Here is a 17,688-nt window from a genome sequence, read left to right as displayed (position 1 = left end):
TTTCTTACCATCACAAAAGACAAAAAAATAGTAGGGGGATATTTGATATTGTGTCCCCCTACTATTTTGAGTAGGGGGGGGGGGGCACGTCCCCCTGTGCCCCCTGGGATTTCCGCCCATGGCCGTAGAGTACCCAAACTTTTACTAAACCAATCATTGGATGTCCCAATGCCCACTTCACATGGGCCGAGGGATGGCGCTAATGTGGCACCAGGCAATTACTGGAGTAATCCTTTCCATTTGAGTGGTGGCTTCTGGAGTAACAATATGGAATGGTGGTTCTTCTCTCAGACCGTGGCAGAGCAGGATATCTTTAACTGGTCCTATCAGCCTGGCCAGTACGAACCTTCGGAATAACAAACCTTTAGAATAACCATGGACCTAGTATAGGTCCATGGAATAACGAAACGGCGGAATAACGAACGCATATGCGGTTACTCCGCACCTAAATCATTGCAATGTTGCTTGGGCATTTTACACTAATCTCAATGTTAAGATTATATCGTTTGCAGAAGAAAGCAGTTCGTATTGTCTTTCATGCCAATTTTCTTGCCCATACATCACCTATATTTTTTTATTAATTAAAATTGTTGAATATATATGGTTTGAATATTTTCAACGCAGCGAGTTTAATGTATTTTAATATCTAATATATTGTACTTATAAAATGTTTAATGCAATTAACTTTGATTTCTGTAATAACATCTTATGACGTGCGAAACCAGTTAAACTTTTATTTGCCTCTTTTTAAAACAAATGTTGGTATAAATTCAGTTTTTTTAAAGGACAAAAAATTTGGAATGCTTTGTCAGAAGAAATGAAATCAAGTCCTTCATTAAATGTTTTTAAAAAGAATTATAAGAAATTACTATATAAAAAATTACATGTAAATTATTAGGCTCATTGTTATCCTTATGTGTCTCATGATATGTCTGTTGAGGGTTTGTAAGGTTTTCTTAATATCGCTTATTTTTTTATATGTATCATCTTGTTATTCATATGCTCTCTTTTCATTTTTTTTGTATATTACTTGGTTTTAATTGTTTATATCATTGGTGGCAGCATTTCTTTGCAATGTTTTTCCAAGCTGTCTCCACATTCTATTTTATTGTATATATCTTTACCTTGTAATTGTTTTTATTTCTGAATGAAATAGATTGAAATTGAATTGAATTAAATAGTTCTTATCGTCTGGTTCCACCAGGCCAAACGTATTAAAATTTCTGCTAAAGCGATTCGCGCTCGCAGTAATTATTTGGTTACACACACAGCTTGTTCACGATCACAATCATTGCTCAGAATGTTCAATTTTCAGGACAAAATACATGAAATTTCCTTAAAACATTAGCTCGCGCTCGTACTATTTAATTTGGGTTGATATGACATTATTTATTTATGTTTTGTGAGAACAAAGCGAATATTAGCAAAAAGTTTTATCGTTTTTAAGAAAATAACTTTTACAATCCTTATGATCATTGCTCCTGATGAAAATGTAAAATTCCTTCCGATAAAATGGAATCAAAGTCTTGATATTAGACTTGTATCTGCTTCGATCATCATTCAAATTATAATGATTAGAAAAAATAGAAAGAAAATTAATGATTAGAAGTAGTAACAACGATGATAATTAAATTATAATATACACCCCCGCTTCAAGATTTTGAAATGAAAAGAAAATGGCACTGACATGACTGACGTGTTATCCCTGAAGAATAAGGATAAAGGCTTTCATATACTCACATGGTATACTCATATACTAACTAGGGGGGGGGGGCACTTCCATAATCGAGTGGATATGCGTGACCCCCAAAACACGTAAAAAGGATCTCCTTTTCAAGACAGGGCATGTTACGTACGTAACGTAATAAGGGTGTCAAAAACACTAAAATAATGAAAAAGGGTATATATTTCGCTAGGAAAACTACGTGTATACGGTCCAATTTTCGAGGGCGAAATTAAAGACTAAATATAAAGAATATACATTGAGCGAGGTGTGTTAATTGGGTGATAACGTAAAGGTATAGCCGACGTTCGTGACATAACAACTAAAGGGGAATCCAGCCTTGGCCATAAAATTTTGTGTTCAAACTAATTAAACAGAATGGTGAAAGTTTAAAAGAAATCGGTCAAGCAATAAGAAAGTCTAGCTGCTTTAAAATTGAGATCACTATAGATTTCAAATTGGCAACTGGGTAAATAAATAGACAAGGGGCAAGGACAACTTTCCCATAGGCCATGTACTCTATTATCAGGGATTTGTGGTTTTCTCCTAAGTACCCATTCCCCTGGGGACAGTAATCTAAATATAACCCAGGTATTGTTTTATTTCCCCATGAAAGAAAAACACAATTTGAAATAAGACTTTTGGGGAATATGACATTTTAGCCATAACATGTATGAGAGAGTAGTTGCCTTACATCAAATGCGGCCAATTTGAAGTCTCCATGGGTAGTGATTACCAATATTTACAACTTTTAAAAATTCATAACTTTCTTATTTTTTTGTCCAATATTGTTCAAACTTTCACCTATCAACTTGTCTGATTTTTCTTTTTCTTATAAAAACAAGTTTTTATTTGAGTTGGATTTCCCCTTTAAATCTCGTTGTACCTGTTTATAGGGGGTCGACATGGTCAATTCAGTGAATACTTGTGCAAGGTTCTGTTTTAATTGTATCCAATACTTGTTAAGGGGTTCATTTTTAGAACATAGAAAATAGCTTGTTTAGTACTTTTCGAAACTCCATGGTCACGCATATGGTTTCTACTCGTCAAAGGAAATGCCGCTCGATCCGCCCCCCGGGGTCAATCACGTTCATATATGAACTGCTAATCAGACGCTGGTTGTCACCTGCTTGATAGTCTCTTTTAAACTGAAAAGCATTTGCCTTTTTACATCTTCAATTGTCATAATTTACAAGAATGAATACTTCCTCAACAATTTTTGTTTTGGGCCTGGCCGTTCTCCTGGGTTATCTCTTCCACACACCCGTACCACAGGACATGGTAGATCAATGGCACTACAGATTTATGATAGCTGGAATAAAGGCAGGAGCACTCATTGTAAGTAGGGCCTATTGAAGTTCAATAGTAGATTGTGTATGTGATTCGAGTCGTGGTTCTTCTACGTGTGCTTGAACTTTGAACAGGTCGAGAGCTGAGGAACGAGCCAAGTTAGTAGTCTTGACCGTCAGGTCTCCCTTTGAGTGTGTTGATCATTTACAGGTTTAGATGCCTGTTATAGCCGTTTTGCGTGATCGGTATGTGAAACAGAATTTAAATTGCTTAAAGTTTCAAATAGTCATGGTCATTTTTTTCCTGTGTGAGGGAGCGTGTGTATAATATATGCGGTATATCATTCATGAAAATATGCATCTCCGAGCAGTTCATTTGACTTAATTGTATGTATATGATACCTTATTCCCGGAATGTATTTTATATATATATAATTATCTTGCAAAAGGGGGTAGGTCTATTTTTCATCAAATCGGAATTTATGTCTCAAAGTGTAGATTTTTAGTAGCTCTATAAGATGATACCAAAGAACAATTGAAATTCATATTTAAAAGTGAACTAAAATGGCAAAGAAAATCACTGTTTTTTCAAAAGGGGTTAGGTCCATTTCAGTTCAGTTGCAAATGGGGTTCGATTTTTTTTGGAAAAGAATATCATAAAAAATATGAATACAGGTAGATTTCTTTTATACCCAATTTTACGTTCTCATGGAAGGGTACCGTGAAAATTCAGTTTTGCATAAGAATATTGCAATATGGGAGAATAAAAAAAAAAAAGATTTTCTTGGAGTAAACCCAACCCCTTTTGCAACAAAACTCTTCTGAAGAACTCATTTGTCAAAAGGGGTAATTAGGTCCATTTTCCATAACTTTCATTGTTTTCAGTCTCTAAACTTCTAAATTTTGTGCTTATGACTGTCCCCGCCATGCAACGATCTTTTATTGTTATTTTACCGTGAAATATTGTCAATATATTTTCTGTAGTGCATGGAAATAAAGAATCAATCAGTCAATATGCATATTACCCATGAAAATCATAAAATTGCCAGCAAATTTGCCATAAGATGTATGTAATTGTGTTGCAGGAGTGAAATACTCTCTGAAAAACAACATTTTTTGGCAAAATGTTTATACCTTGATATTCAAAATGGCCGCCACAGACCTCTTTGTACCCTAATTATGTACAATATGAATAGGGAAAAATAATTTTTCCAAAAAACCCTACAAGTAATTGTGATCTATGGGCGAAGTAATATATGAATCATCAATGTGAACATGTGTTGGAAAAATTTTTGTATTTAATATTGAAACAAGCTGCCACTGGCCCAAATAGTATTATATTATATGGCTAAGGGGCCAACAAAAATCGCAAAAGTGAGTCTGTGAGAACTAAAATGTATATTATCAAGGGAAACGAGTGGAATACTGACTAAAAAAAAATTGCGAAGGAAATATATTATCTGATGTTTCATGTATGTGATAAATGCTGTATTTTGATATTCAAAATAGCCGCCAAAGGCCCTAACAGTATTACGTACAATGATAAAGAGGACCAAAGAAATCACAAGAGTGAGCACTGAAATGCATCTATTTTTATTGAATAAATGGGATACTGTCGAAAAAAAAACCCACATGATTTTTAAAGAAATATATCATTAAGGTTTAAAGGTTGTGTTTAATACTGTATTTTGATTTCAAAATGGCCGCTATAGACATTGATTGTATTATTTACAATGCGAACTAGGAAATAAATTTTCACACGCCAAGTGAGCACCAAAAATGCACGTAATTGTGATCTATGAGTAAAATATTGTCTGAAAACACAATTTCTAACAATATATATCAGTAATTCTGCCAGGTAGGTGATAAATACTGTATTTTGAAAGTCAAAATGGCCTTTACAGGCCCCAACAGCATAATATTTTGTACAATGTAAATGGGGACAAAATTAATGATTTCAACAGATTTTAGCTTTGCTTGACTATGGTGTTGTATGACACTGTCTGAAAACATGATTACTAACGAAATATATCATATCATCTAGAATTTAGCTGATAAATGTTATATTTCAACATTCAAAATGGCGGCCATATGCCCTTTCGTGACAATTATCTGTTCTCATTAAAATAAGCTACATAATACAATAAGGGCTGATGGCGGTCATTTTCCATTTCAGAATGCAGCATTTATCACCTTAATGCACCAGATATGATATACCTCGTTAGGAACCATGGTTTTAGGCAATATTTCACTCTTACATCACAATTGTGATATGCAATATCTATAGTCCAGCAATGCCAAATTCTTTCAAAATTATATGTCCCAAACTACAATGTATACTTTTAGGACCTATGGCAGCCATTTTGAATTTCAAAGCACAACCTTATACCTTAATGACCAATATGAATGTGATGTATTTATTTAGAAATCATGTTTAAGACAATATCTTTACTCATACATCACAGTTACATGCATTTTATGATTTTCTCTCTGGTAAAAAGTAGATTCCCTATACGAATGTAACATAATTTAGTTAGGGCTTTAGTTAGGGCCTTTTAAAATTTCAAATACAGTATTTATCACTTACATGCCAAAAGAAATGCTATATTTCATTTAAAAAAATCGTGTTTTCAAATAATGTTTTATCATACAACATGATTATATGGATTTCATTGTCAAGTAAATCCACATTCTTACAAAATTACATGTCCCCATTTACATTGTAGATAATACTGTTAGGGCATAAAGGGGCCATTTTGAATTTCATAATACAGCATTTATTTCATGGATGACAAAAGGAATAATATGTTTTGCTAGAAAACATGTTTTCAGGCATTATTTTACTCGGTGATCACAATTACATGCATGCATTTTATATTTCTTACTCTTCTGAAAATAATTTTTTTCCAATCGCATTGTACATAATGTATAATGGGCCCATGGCGGCCATTTTGAATGTCAAAACACAGCATTTATCACATAAATTGCATTAATATATTTTTAATAATGTTTTTAGCCAGTATTCCACTCGCTTATATTAATACTAGTAATATGCATGTTAGTACCCATTCTTGTGATTGTCTTAACATTGTACATAATACTGTCAGGACATTTGGTGGCTTTTTTTAAATATTAAAATGCTTCATTTATTACATACATGACATAACAAATGATACATTTCGTTACCAATCATGTTTTCATCCATCATTTCACGAAAAATCACAATTACTTGCATTTAGTGCTCACTTTTGTGAAATTTAGTTGTCCCCATTCATATTGTACATAATACAGGGGTCTATGGCGGCCATTTTGAATATCTAGAAAATAATTTTGAGTCAAAAATCGTTTTTTCAGAGAGTGTTTCACTCCTGCAACACCGTAATAATAGCCAATTTATTTCCAATGTGCGGGTAATTATATGATTTTCATGGGTAATTTGCATAATTTGGCGGCCATATTGGATGCTCAAGGTTACACAAGTGGCTTCATTCAGATTCGTAATCAGCACCTTCGAATTGACAAAAAAAAACATAAAAAAATATTGAATATATGTAAAAACAAGGTTTGGTCAAGTGTCTACGGGCCTATCTTGGACTAATAGATAAAAGGATAGGGGTTTAGTCTCTTAAAATAAAATGTATCAGGGGAAGGGGAAAGGGCAGACAGAGTCCAAATGACAGAACAAGTTACATCGGTTCATATAGATCTCTCTATATAAGGTTTGCCTTCCTCAATTAACTCCCAACCATGCCAACTATGAATTTTCATTCAATACCAGGCGACTTTTCGAACTTATGTAAACCCTGGTGATGAAGGAGCCTACTACCGAACCTTTAACTACCTATATGGAGTGCTTTTAAAGGCCCCGGACTCGAAGATTCAGGGTTCGAACGTCGAAGCACACTACACTATATTTGACGGGGTTAGGGTCTTGGTCTATACACCGCTTACTGACAGAAGAAACCTTTCTCCCGGACTGATCTATTACCATGGAGGAGGATTCGGATTTGGATCTACAAGTAAGATGAAAGCCAGAAGCGGATTCGAAGGGGGGGGGGGGCAAATGGCGCGATTGCACCCTGTAAAATACCTTCGAAGTTATGACGTTCTGTGCTCGTCAATTTTCAGGACATTCGCAACCTGTAAATTTCCAACTCTGGATCCGCTCCTGATGAAACTATAATCATTCAATCAGTGCGTGTGATTACGGTTATGTTGATGGTTGGCGCAATATGTAATAGATATAACGATTGACAGATGAAAGCTCGCATTGATCCAGTTTAGATGATTAGAGTATAATTGGTGAAAGTAGCAAAAAGTAACTAGTAACTTAAAAAAATCATGCAGTTGCCATGGACTTCAATCACTTGCCCTATTTGATCTGCTCACGGCTCTTCTCCCTTTTCAATGTAGTGACCGTCATTATACATTGTATTCGGCCCTACCTTCCATATTTCCCTATCACAAGCTATAGTATTCAAATTCAAGTTAACTATTATGACACGTACATTGTTTCATTTAAAAGGATTTATATTACAATTACCGGTAGTATTTAATGTACATTGAGATCGAGTCATCAACATTATCTTTAAGGTATGGCTTTGATTCATTTTGTTATAATGTTTGCCTATTTGTTTTCCATCATGATCATGTTCATGATTATTCCCCTTCCTATTATCTGCAGAGACCGCTGGTCCGATTACAAGATATCTCGCCGAGCAGCTTAATATGGTGGTCGTATCTGTCGAGTAAGAACTCTCTTTACAGTAGTTTACCATAATTACACTTTCCTATATTCAACACGTTTATGGTGGCCAAGAATGTGCCAGGCTGAATTATTGATAGGGTGACACTCGATCAGCTATTTTGTTGAAAAGTTTGTAGCGGCTTCACCAATTGATTCATATCAAGAACAAAATGCAATCAGACTTGGTTCATATACGCGTAATCTATATACTAACCATGTTAATGGTTAAATTAGTTATTCTTGTGTGGGAATTCAGCGTCGAATTGCGATCTTATTAGTATACAGTGCGTATCAAAAAAAGTTTACACTTTGAAAAAAATCCTGTAAAATTATACATTTGTAATTTCCTGACGATTTTTCCACACTTTAACATTGGTACAGATCCATTTAAGCAAATGACGATATAACTGTCGAAAAATATTTCCGCTTGAGTGAGCACCACTCACTTTTGAAAAGTTAGTGAAAAATGATTTGCGCAGAACTTTGAAATAGTTATGCCGATAAATAAGTAGACCTTAATCATGAAGAACATGTGGAATTTAGCGAGGAAAATTGATTTGAAGATATCTTTTACCTTTTTGAATGTGTTTCCTTGCCAAAAACACTTCGAAGAGTGCATTGCGCCCCACCCCACTTCCCCACACACCGAGGCCATCGTGACGATATTTGCTTTACACTGAGCTGTAATTTACATGAAATGGCTAAGGCTTGATTTTCATTTTGATAATCATTGTCAAGCTTGGGAAAAGTGTGGAGAAACAAGTATTAAATGAAAAATGACATGTAAACCCACTTTAAATGATAAAAACTTAGTGAAAAAATGCTAGATGTCTGAAATAAACTTTTGTTCAGATTCAGTTATGTCCTAAGATCTAGCTGGCACAAAAAGGTTAAAGGTTATGCTTACTAAGTGTTGAAATGTCAATTGTTACAAGATTCTTGAATGTATCTGTTTTATTTCAGTTGACTAAAAGTGCAAGGGAAATGTATGAAAAATGTGTCGCAGAGTAAGTTTGATTTCGCCCTTTCCACTTGACAGCGTGAAAACGAGCATTTCTGCGCAAACAGATTTCTGCGAGCTTTACAAAAATGGACAGTGCTTACTCAAGTGTAACATTCTGTCAAAACTTTTACTTTCATTGGATAAATGAGACCCAAACCTAAGATTGTATGTGAAAAAAATACCCATATGTTGTATATTTTTTAATTCCCAGGTCTTTTTCAAAGTGTAAACTTTTTTTTGATACGCACTGTATAACACGCCTTGAAATATAAAAAAAAATTGCATCCAGAGCGAGCAATTGGCTACTAATATATGACAATCCATAATAAAGCAGCTAAGAACCTTATTATTAATTACATTTCAATCAGTTGTTATTTCATGCTCAAATACCTGAGTGAAAGGTACTTGCAGGTCAGTCATGTTGGTTGGAAAACATGGAGATAAATCGCCTTCGTTAAAGCAAGTCTTTCTGTGTAGACCACGAGAAATCGAAATGAAAATAATAGAACATAAGATGGAACGATCGAACGACAAACCTAGTGACCTTATGAACTGTTTTTGTTTTGTATTTTCAGCTATCGCCTTGCACCAGAATACCCTTTTCCAGCTGCGGTAGAAGACAGCTTCATAGCAACAAAATGGTTTCTTAATCATGCTCATGAATATGGTGTAAACGCTAACCGCGTGGTCATAAGCGGCGATAGCGCTGGTGGTTTTCTAACAGCTGTCATCAGCCAACTCGTCCACGATGATCAATCTATACCTAACATCAAGGTCCAAGTTCTGTTTTATCCATGGACACAGTGCTTTGACTTCAACACGCCGTCTTACCAGAAATACGTGGTCGATCATGGGGATTCTGGTTTGGTGGCGAAGCCTCGTATGGCCGAGTTTCTCTCCGCTTATCTCCTCGGAAGATTCGATGGTCCATTCATGAGGCAGATGCAAAAGAACGAACATGTAAGTAATGAATTCAAACAGTCGAAAATCTACAAGACAGTTCTCGACCATGATATCATTCATCATCGTTCGGGAGTGCCTTTGACTTCTTTACCCACTCATCAGGAACCCTTGAAAGGAGGCAATGACACAATATGGGAAGAGATCAAAGACCGAATGCTTGATCCAAGAATTGCTCCTCTTTTCCGGAAGAATTTTAAAGGTATGATTCATAATTTGTGACATGTTGTAGTTCCGACTAATTTCACAAAACAGTTAATTTCAGAAAACATCATGACCGGTGAAACACACGAAGAAACCGGAGACGATGTCACCCACTCACTATTCCCATTTCATGCTATTTCATAACATGGAATCTAAAATACTTTATCTCCCCGGCCCTTATGATGTGAAACTAGGTTTGGTTCCTCTTAACCTGTAATTGCGATTTGATTTATCATAAAATCGACAAGTAAATCATTTAAATGATATATAAAATAAATAGTTAATCAGTAAGAACACCGACTGTCTCATTTGCATATCACTGTTTTGTGCGTGTTTTGTAAAATACTTTCTAAGTTATAACTTTCTTAGACTACATTCGATGTTAATAACATTGTCAATGCTATTTTTCATGCTGGTTGCTATCTTTCTCTTTTTATCTGAATCAACTTTTCATTATGTTGCCATAATATTTCGATATCATTGTAGGCCTATATACCGAATATAACACTCTAATAAAGATCTAGTTGAAAGATTATACTTTCAGTTGCATTAGATGTTAAATGTTTCGCAAAAATCAATTTGCCACGAATAGGTTTGCCTGCCGCGTTCATCGCAACTGCAGACCTGGACAGTCTACGGGATGATGGAATCTTCTACGCCAGACTTCTGGTTGATGCTGGAGTGAAGGTGGATTTGAAGAACTACATTGGAGCTTACCACGGCATCGTATCTGCTGGTCCTATCCCAAATATACCGACCGGTGTAAAAATTGTGGATGATGCCATTCATTTTATTAGAGATAATGTATGAACATCCTCATTGCAGAGACGTATGATGTTTTCTACATTAAATCCAACGAGAAAATCAGATTTTCAATTCATATCTCGAAGAACTCTATTTTGGCATTTACTATATGAATTCAACCATGTTAAGGTTAGTTTTACAAACCATTGAATTGCTGTGGACTTACGTAGTGAATGAAAATTAAAGTCTGATCGTGTGACTCAGATTCGAACCACATCGGATTCGAACGAACGTGATTAGAGTACAACCAGCATGACCAGTGGCGTGGGAGAAAATGACATCCATTTGGTAGTAAAGACCCTTTTTCTATTGTCAAAATTGTTCTTGGACAAACTGCCCCTCCCCCTTGAAAATCCTGGATCCGTCCCTGAATATATTATAACCACAGGTCTTTAAACTTTAGTCAGATTGGTCACTGCCCTCCATCAAAATAACAAATTACATTCTTGCCACGTCGTTGCCATCGTTTCATAACTTTCAAAGATATGCAATGATGTCATGATTGTGGTTAAATGTACTACAATGATAATGGAAATAAGTACAGGATAGATGAATTTGTTTCTTACGATACTGAAATTATTTGCAATCTCTTTACAAAATATAATTTTGGTTCATTGATTTTCAAAGTACGGCGCGAGTCAACAGATGCACTTATAAGATGGGGATTAGTTTTGTAATTATTCTTTGTATTTTATTAGATAGAATACTTCTTCCAGTTTCAAAAACATTGATAAAAAATTTGAAATTGTTGGCATCCTATTCACTGTTCTCGAATCGATGATTTTTAGTCCACTTGTCAAATAAAGTTGTAAACCTCTGTGCCATGTATCTAATTTATTTCTTTCGAGAGAATCTGTCTAGATAGATTAAAAATTGCTCAGGTACGTAACACCTGGTGATAAATGTGTATTCATTATTACCGACCTATATCTGTTCTCTCCTAGCTGTATTTCCAAAATTTTGGAAAATATTTTACGCACTGTCAAGTTCCTTGGTAAATGTAATATTTTGGGTAGCTCTCAGTATTCCGAACAAATGTTCAAGAAGTATGGCTCTTACTGATATTTTGAACACAAGTGTAGACGTGTTTGAACGCAATTCTTGTTGGGGTTTTGTCGATTTGTCAAAGACATTCGGTAGTATAAATCATGATATCATGTTAGCTAAATCAGACATACGGGAATCGATGAATAGCCCAAGATCATAAGTTAACACATTATACTCAGAGCTTAAGCTGCTTACATGTATACTGTAAAACAGCAATGTATTTATATTTATCACTTTTTCAATCGGCTTATACAATATAATGCCTGTTCATTTTTCTCAGCTGTTTGATACAATTCAGAATGTATATAAATACAATACATGCTCCTCTTCATTAATTCATTTGCCAAGACACAGGACGTGTTTCTATTAGCATAATATTCGTTTAAAGGTCCAAAAAATGGAACAATTAATCTAAAGACCTCAGAAATTCACCATATTTGAATTGCTTGAAGACGAAACTTACAAAAAAAAACTTACATACGGTCCCTATATTGAGGGATTTGCTTAGTTACAGTTGTGGGTTGATTTGACGATTTATTTACTGTTTCATTTGATGTAATGTATATAAATTTGCCCTGAATTGTTTTCTTTCTTTTTGTTTTCCCTTAATTGTTATGTAATGTACTTTGTATGGGGAAAGTTTTTTTGTGTTTTTGTTTGGGGGGGTCATGTTTTTATTGTCTCTATGTCACGATGCACTCGTCACAAACACTGTTGGCAAAGTTGCTACCTCCTATATTGTAAGATATGTTAAATTGTATGAATGCTTGTACTTTTGGAAATAATTGTTGAATTGAATTGGTTGACGAAATGGAAGTGTGTTATACCTCGGTCACATTTGTCCAACGGCGGCCATACGGCGAGTTGAAAACAGCCGTTTTATTTATTTTTATTCAAACCATGTCGCTAATTCAAATATATGACTGGTTGAACACTCATTTTGTGCCAACTCCAAACATTGCATTTCCTGATTTCGAGCTGTTGCATAATGACCGCGTTTATTATTACAAGTCAGACAAGGCATAATAAATTGAAGCTAGTGCACTTGAAATCACAGCTTTTTGCATGATGTCATCACATCCCGGGGGGGGGGGGCACTTACATTGACGAGTGGATACCATGCGCGACCAAAAAAAAACACGTAAAAAGGATGTCCTTTTCACGATATAGGGCACGTTACGTACGTAACGTGATAAGGGTGTCAAAAACAAAATGAAAAAAGGGTATCTATTTCGCTAGGAAAATTACGTGTTTAGGGTCGAATTTGCGGGGATGATAAAAGAAAATTAAAATGCTTTATAAAGGATGTCCTTTTTGCTCCACCACTTCGTGTTTAGAGTCCGATTTGCGTGAGGTGTAGAAGGTGGGGTCGTACTAAACCAAATAAGGTTAAGCCGACGACCGAAGGACCCGTAACAATAAAACATTCCTGTACTTGTTTAGGGGTTCATTTCAGGGAATATTTGCCAAGAGTGTCGTTTTGTTTCCAATACTTGTTAAGGGTAGGGTTTCACATGCCAATACTTGTTGAGGGGTGCAATTTCAGAATATGGAAATTACGTGTTTAGGGTGCTTTTCGAGACCCCATGGTCGCGCATGGTATCCACTCGTGAATGGAAGTGCCCCCCCGGGCATCACATACAGGACGTCCAAAGTTTACCCCATGGCAGAGAGTATTCCTTGTTACCGGAAATGAGAGGGCGCGCAGTGTCACTGAGGTCTTAGGAAACTTTCGCCGATTCCCCAGCACACGCTGGCCAACCCGTCCTACTGTCTATCTGCACATAAGGAAGTACGACAGGAGCAACAAGTGAAAACCTAAACATGAGACGATCTGGCCGTCGATTGCGTACACTAGAGAAGCTGTTCGGGAGATACTGCAGTAACCACCGGAAGAGGGCAACGTGAGATTGACATCGTGTCGGAATGGATTGGTCCTTTCACAGAGTTCGTTTAATCGAATATTCCGTCTTGTGTATCAGCTCCAAATCAGGCAATGCATTGATTGAAGTTGGTGCAAATGAGTCTTCATCCAATCACCTTAACTTACTCCTGTTAAGTCAACCGTGAATAAGGATAACAACAAATTTGGCATCAAATGAAACAGGAAGATGTAATCACACTATACATATAATTACAAATGGAAGCACATTTCATACTTAATCTCTAGATCTAGCAAAGTTCAGTTATAATGATTTTCCCAAAAATGCTCTACTAAAGGCCTTTGAAAAAATGAAGTCTATCCTCTGTCTAACAGGCAACCAATGGGGCTATCTATAGACGGAAAAGTTCTGTGCGAGTCCGAATTTCCATTTAAACAAGTCTAGCAGCTAGATGAGTTCTGCAGTCTCTGAATTTGGTATAAGTCCTTCTGGCCAAGGACACCAAAGCAACTATTGCAAGTAGTGTAGTCTGGAAAGAACGCTCATCAATGAAACTTCTTACCCTCTAGTCTAGAGGTTGCGAACATGATACTTGACGTTTCTGCAGACCATGGTGACGTGGTGACTGAGTTTCGCAGAAGGCACAATGTTATTCCGAGATTGCAAATATACTTACATGGCTTTAAATATTAATAATTGATTGTCAGTCTAACATCGTTGATTCGGACATAAATTATGATAGATCATGTAGAGAAGCAGAGACAATGGATTTCAGTGATATAGCAGATGAGTTTCCGAACAGCAATTACCCGTTGTATTTGACTTATATTTCTAGTTTTTTGTTACAAAGTCATGCACAAAGTCAACATTCATAAAATCATCGACTTACAACAGGATAAAATCAGTCGTCAAGCTGCAATCGTATGTTTTTAAATAAATCGTGAATCTTGTATTATAAAAAAATTTATCTAAATCTATTTTTATACATTATTTCTTCTTGTCAAGTTGTAATGTATTGGTACAGCTATAGTTTGATCTATAGGATCACAACATCGAATGGGTTTTCTTAATTCAAAATATTATCACGCATGAATTCACTATATCAGAAGTAATTGAAACAATTTTGTTTGATGTTCTTATTTCATGTCCGTTTACTTCTTGTTTGGACGGGCTTTCAATGCTTGATTTTTTCCCCAACAAATTGTATGTCATATTGCTAAGCGGAACCTGTACCTTAATTCCTTTATCCACTGCACATATAATTTATATGTTTGTACAAAGTGCATGACTTTGTAGGCCTATACAAGGGCGCCGGAAGCGGGGGGGGGGGGGCACTTGCCCCCCAAATAAAATTTTTGGGGGCAAAACGAGATTTTGCCCCCCCCCCCCAATGTGCCCCCCTGAAAGTAGAAAAATGATAAATTATTTAAGGACAAAAGCAAACGAAGGCACTTTTCTGCCAGAAAATTGTCATTTCCATTGTCAAAAATGAAAAAAAATTGCCCCTTTCGGGGCAAATACATTATTATAGTAAGTCTCGCGTCTTTCGACGAACAGTTCCTCTGATCTGTGAAACATACCTTTGATAAGCACCTTTTCCATCTAACAGTGTGATAACGTTTAACCTTTTAATGAATACATTTCAGACTAAAAGCGAATGGCAAATTGATAGTGGTCCACCAATGACTAGGTTTATAACTCTATGAAGCTGGCTGTGTCATCTAACAAACGCGCGGTCGCCTAGAAACGCTCAGACCAGACCCGATATCACTAACGCGCGTGAACACTAGTTACTCGAGCAACATATGGAATCAATGTCATAGCTGTCAAGCCCAGAAACCATAACATCTCGAGAAACTTGTTTCAATTATTTCATTTTCAATTAAATATAAATTGAGTTAATACAGTGCTAACAAGTGAGTGCCTAAAGAATATACCAAGGTCATTTCAACTCAATATAGACATGTTATCAGAAAATTACACGCAGAATAATCATGTGTAGAGGAATATAATTTATAATTTGTGAAAATGGTGACTCCCACTCGAAAGCAACTTGAGATAATGTTTAGACATGAAAAAAATAAAATCATCTGTGAAAGTGTCTTCTTGATCGGACTCATATTATCCGACATGTGAATAAAAATGTAAATAAAGAATATAAAAGAAAAAAATAAGCGTTACAGTACTGCTCTACTATAAAAAAAATCTTGAGATATTTTCACAGCCCCGTATTTTCCTCTATTCCTTTTCATTGGCATGATTGGAAGGCGTTTTGTTTGATACCATTTCAGCTCATATGATATAGCACTTATGTATTTTAGATTCCAAAACCTCTTTCCATTACCTGTTACTAATCAGATCGAGATGGCAGCTATGTTCTCTGGTTCATCCCAGCTTTTGTTATTCATGGACGTTTGCAAAAAAAAAACAATCCGGGAGTGGGTGGGCTGCAAGACCTAAATTTTCGAAGAAACTTAAGAGCGAGGGGGTTTGTGATGGGGGAGCTTAAAAGTTTTCTAGAATAAAATTGAAGGATTTCGTGCACACTTTTGGTGAATTTTGCCCTCTCGATCGGCTGCCCCCGGCTGCGTACGGTCATGTTTGTCATCTTAAAGTCTTTAAAAGACTTATATTACATTGGTTTGAAACAATTTCGTTTGCAATAAGGCTCGTAATTTGATGTAACTGCGACCCAGTCTGGGTCAGAAGGGAGGAAACAGAAGGAGCAAAAAGAACTCCAAGACTGTTTAATTCTCAAGAAATTTATTTTTGAATGCTCTTAGAAACGCAACTTTTATACTCCATTTTTACACAAAGTCCTTACCGTGGGGGGTGGGGGGTCCCACGATCGCTTTGGTATCTCACACTATCAAAAATATTGTGCCCCCTTCGGGATTTTGCCCCCCCCCCAAAAAAAAAAAAAAACCTGAAAGTGTTCCGGCGCGCCTGGGCCTATAACGTTAGCAATTCAAGCATCGTGTTGCGTCTTACCATCATACTACATCTTTGTGTTAAATGTATCAAATGTACCAAATGGTACTAAATGAATATAAGTAGTGTGAATGATTTTTTTTTGGTAGACAGAGTTTGATGAGATAACACAATCGAATCCCCTCTTTTCTTCGATTTCCATCATAAATGCGTAAGTGTGTGATGATGATAATACGTGTGTGATGATGATAGTGCGAAAGTGTGTGATGATGACATAGAGATGTATATTATTGACAATAATATACATCTCTATGGATGATGATAATGCGTAAGTGTGTGATGATGATTATGGAAAGCCAAAAATGTCGAAATGATACATGGAGTAATTGGTCCCATACATAGAGCAATTGGACCCCTGGCAACGATACGAAATGATTGTTAGCCGAAAAGGGTTACACAAGGTGATAGTGAACCAACTGAAGTTAGACCAAATGGAACATGGACGAAATGAGAGAAGACAAAGTGGTTATTAGACCAATTGGCTATTAGACCAAAAGGTAATGATATTGGACAAAGTGGATATTGGACCGATTGAAAACAATACAATTAGACTAAATGATAATAAACAAAACGGCTATTAGACCAACTGGCTTTTAGACGAGATGAAAATTAGACGAAATGGTTATTGGATTATGTTGATAGTTGACTAATGGTGGACGAAATGATATCAGACCATACGATAGTGGGGGAAAAGGCAGTAGACGAAATGGCAATAAACCGATTAAAGAGTAATCCGATTTCCAAATTACTTAATTTTCTTTCTCGTAGCTCGATTCCTGAAGAAAATACCGCTGTGACATTAGACCAAATGCGTTGCGGCATGTGACGTTATGCGTTAGAAGTTTGCTGCGACATTATGCGTTGCAACATGTGACGCTATGCTTTAGAAAAACTACGACATTATGCGTCGGACGCTCTTGGCATTATGTCGCAATCTGCGACATTATCGGTTGTAACGGGGGGGGGGGGGGGGGGGGACCAGGGGCTCGAAAATTTGACAAGCAAAAATAAAAAAAAGGTTATTGCCCCAATGTAAG

General features: G+C 36.1%; 1 protein-coding gene across 1 annotated transcript; it reads left to right on the top strand.

Annotated features, from left to right (window-relative positions):
- Positions 1–2,765: 2,765 nt before the first annotated feature.
- LOC121430351 (esterase LipI-like) lies at positions 2,766–12,362 on the top strand. Its single transcript, XM_041627631.1, has 5 exons — positions 2,766–3,061; positions 6,791–7,031; positions 7,697–7,760; positions 9,338–9,924; positions 10,519–12,362. Exons 1-5 carry the CDS (start codon positions 2,921–2,923, stop codon positions 10,734–10,736), a joined length of 1,251 nt encoding a protein of 416 aa, XP_041483565.1. The 5' UTR covers positions 2,766–2,920; the 3' UTR covers positions 10,737–12,362.
- The last annotated feature ends 5,326 nt before the right edge of the window (positions 12,363–17,688 follow it).

Source organism: Lytechinus variegatus, chromosome 16 (assembly GCF_018143015.1).
Source record: "Lytechinus variegatus isolate NC3 chromosome 16, Lvar_3.0, whole genome shotgun sequence".
NCBI lineage: Eukaryota > Metazoa > Echinodermata > Echinoidea > Temnopleuroida > Toxopneustidae > Lytechinus > Lytechinus variegatus.
This window is presented reverse-complemented; position numbering and strand designations above follow the sequence as displayed.

Coding starts and splice junctions, on each gene's coding strand:
- LOC121430351 (XM_041627631.1), top strand. CDS start 2,921: ATGAATACTTCCTCAACAATTTTTGTTTTGGGCCTGGCCGTTCTCCTG. Junction 3,062..6,790: donor TAAAGGCAGGAGCACTCATT/GTAAGTAGGGCC, acceptor ATTCAATACCAG/GCGACTTTTCGAACTTATGT. Junction 7,032..7,696: donor ATTCGGATTTGGATCTACAA/GTAAGATGAAAG, acceptor TATTATCTGCAG/AGACCGCTGGTCCGATTACA.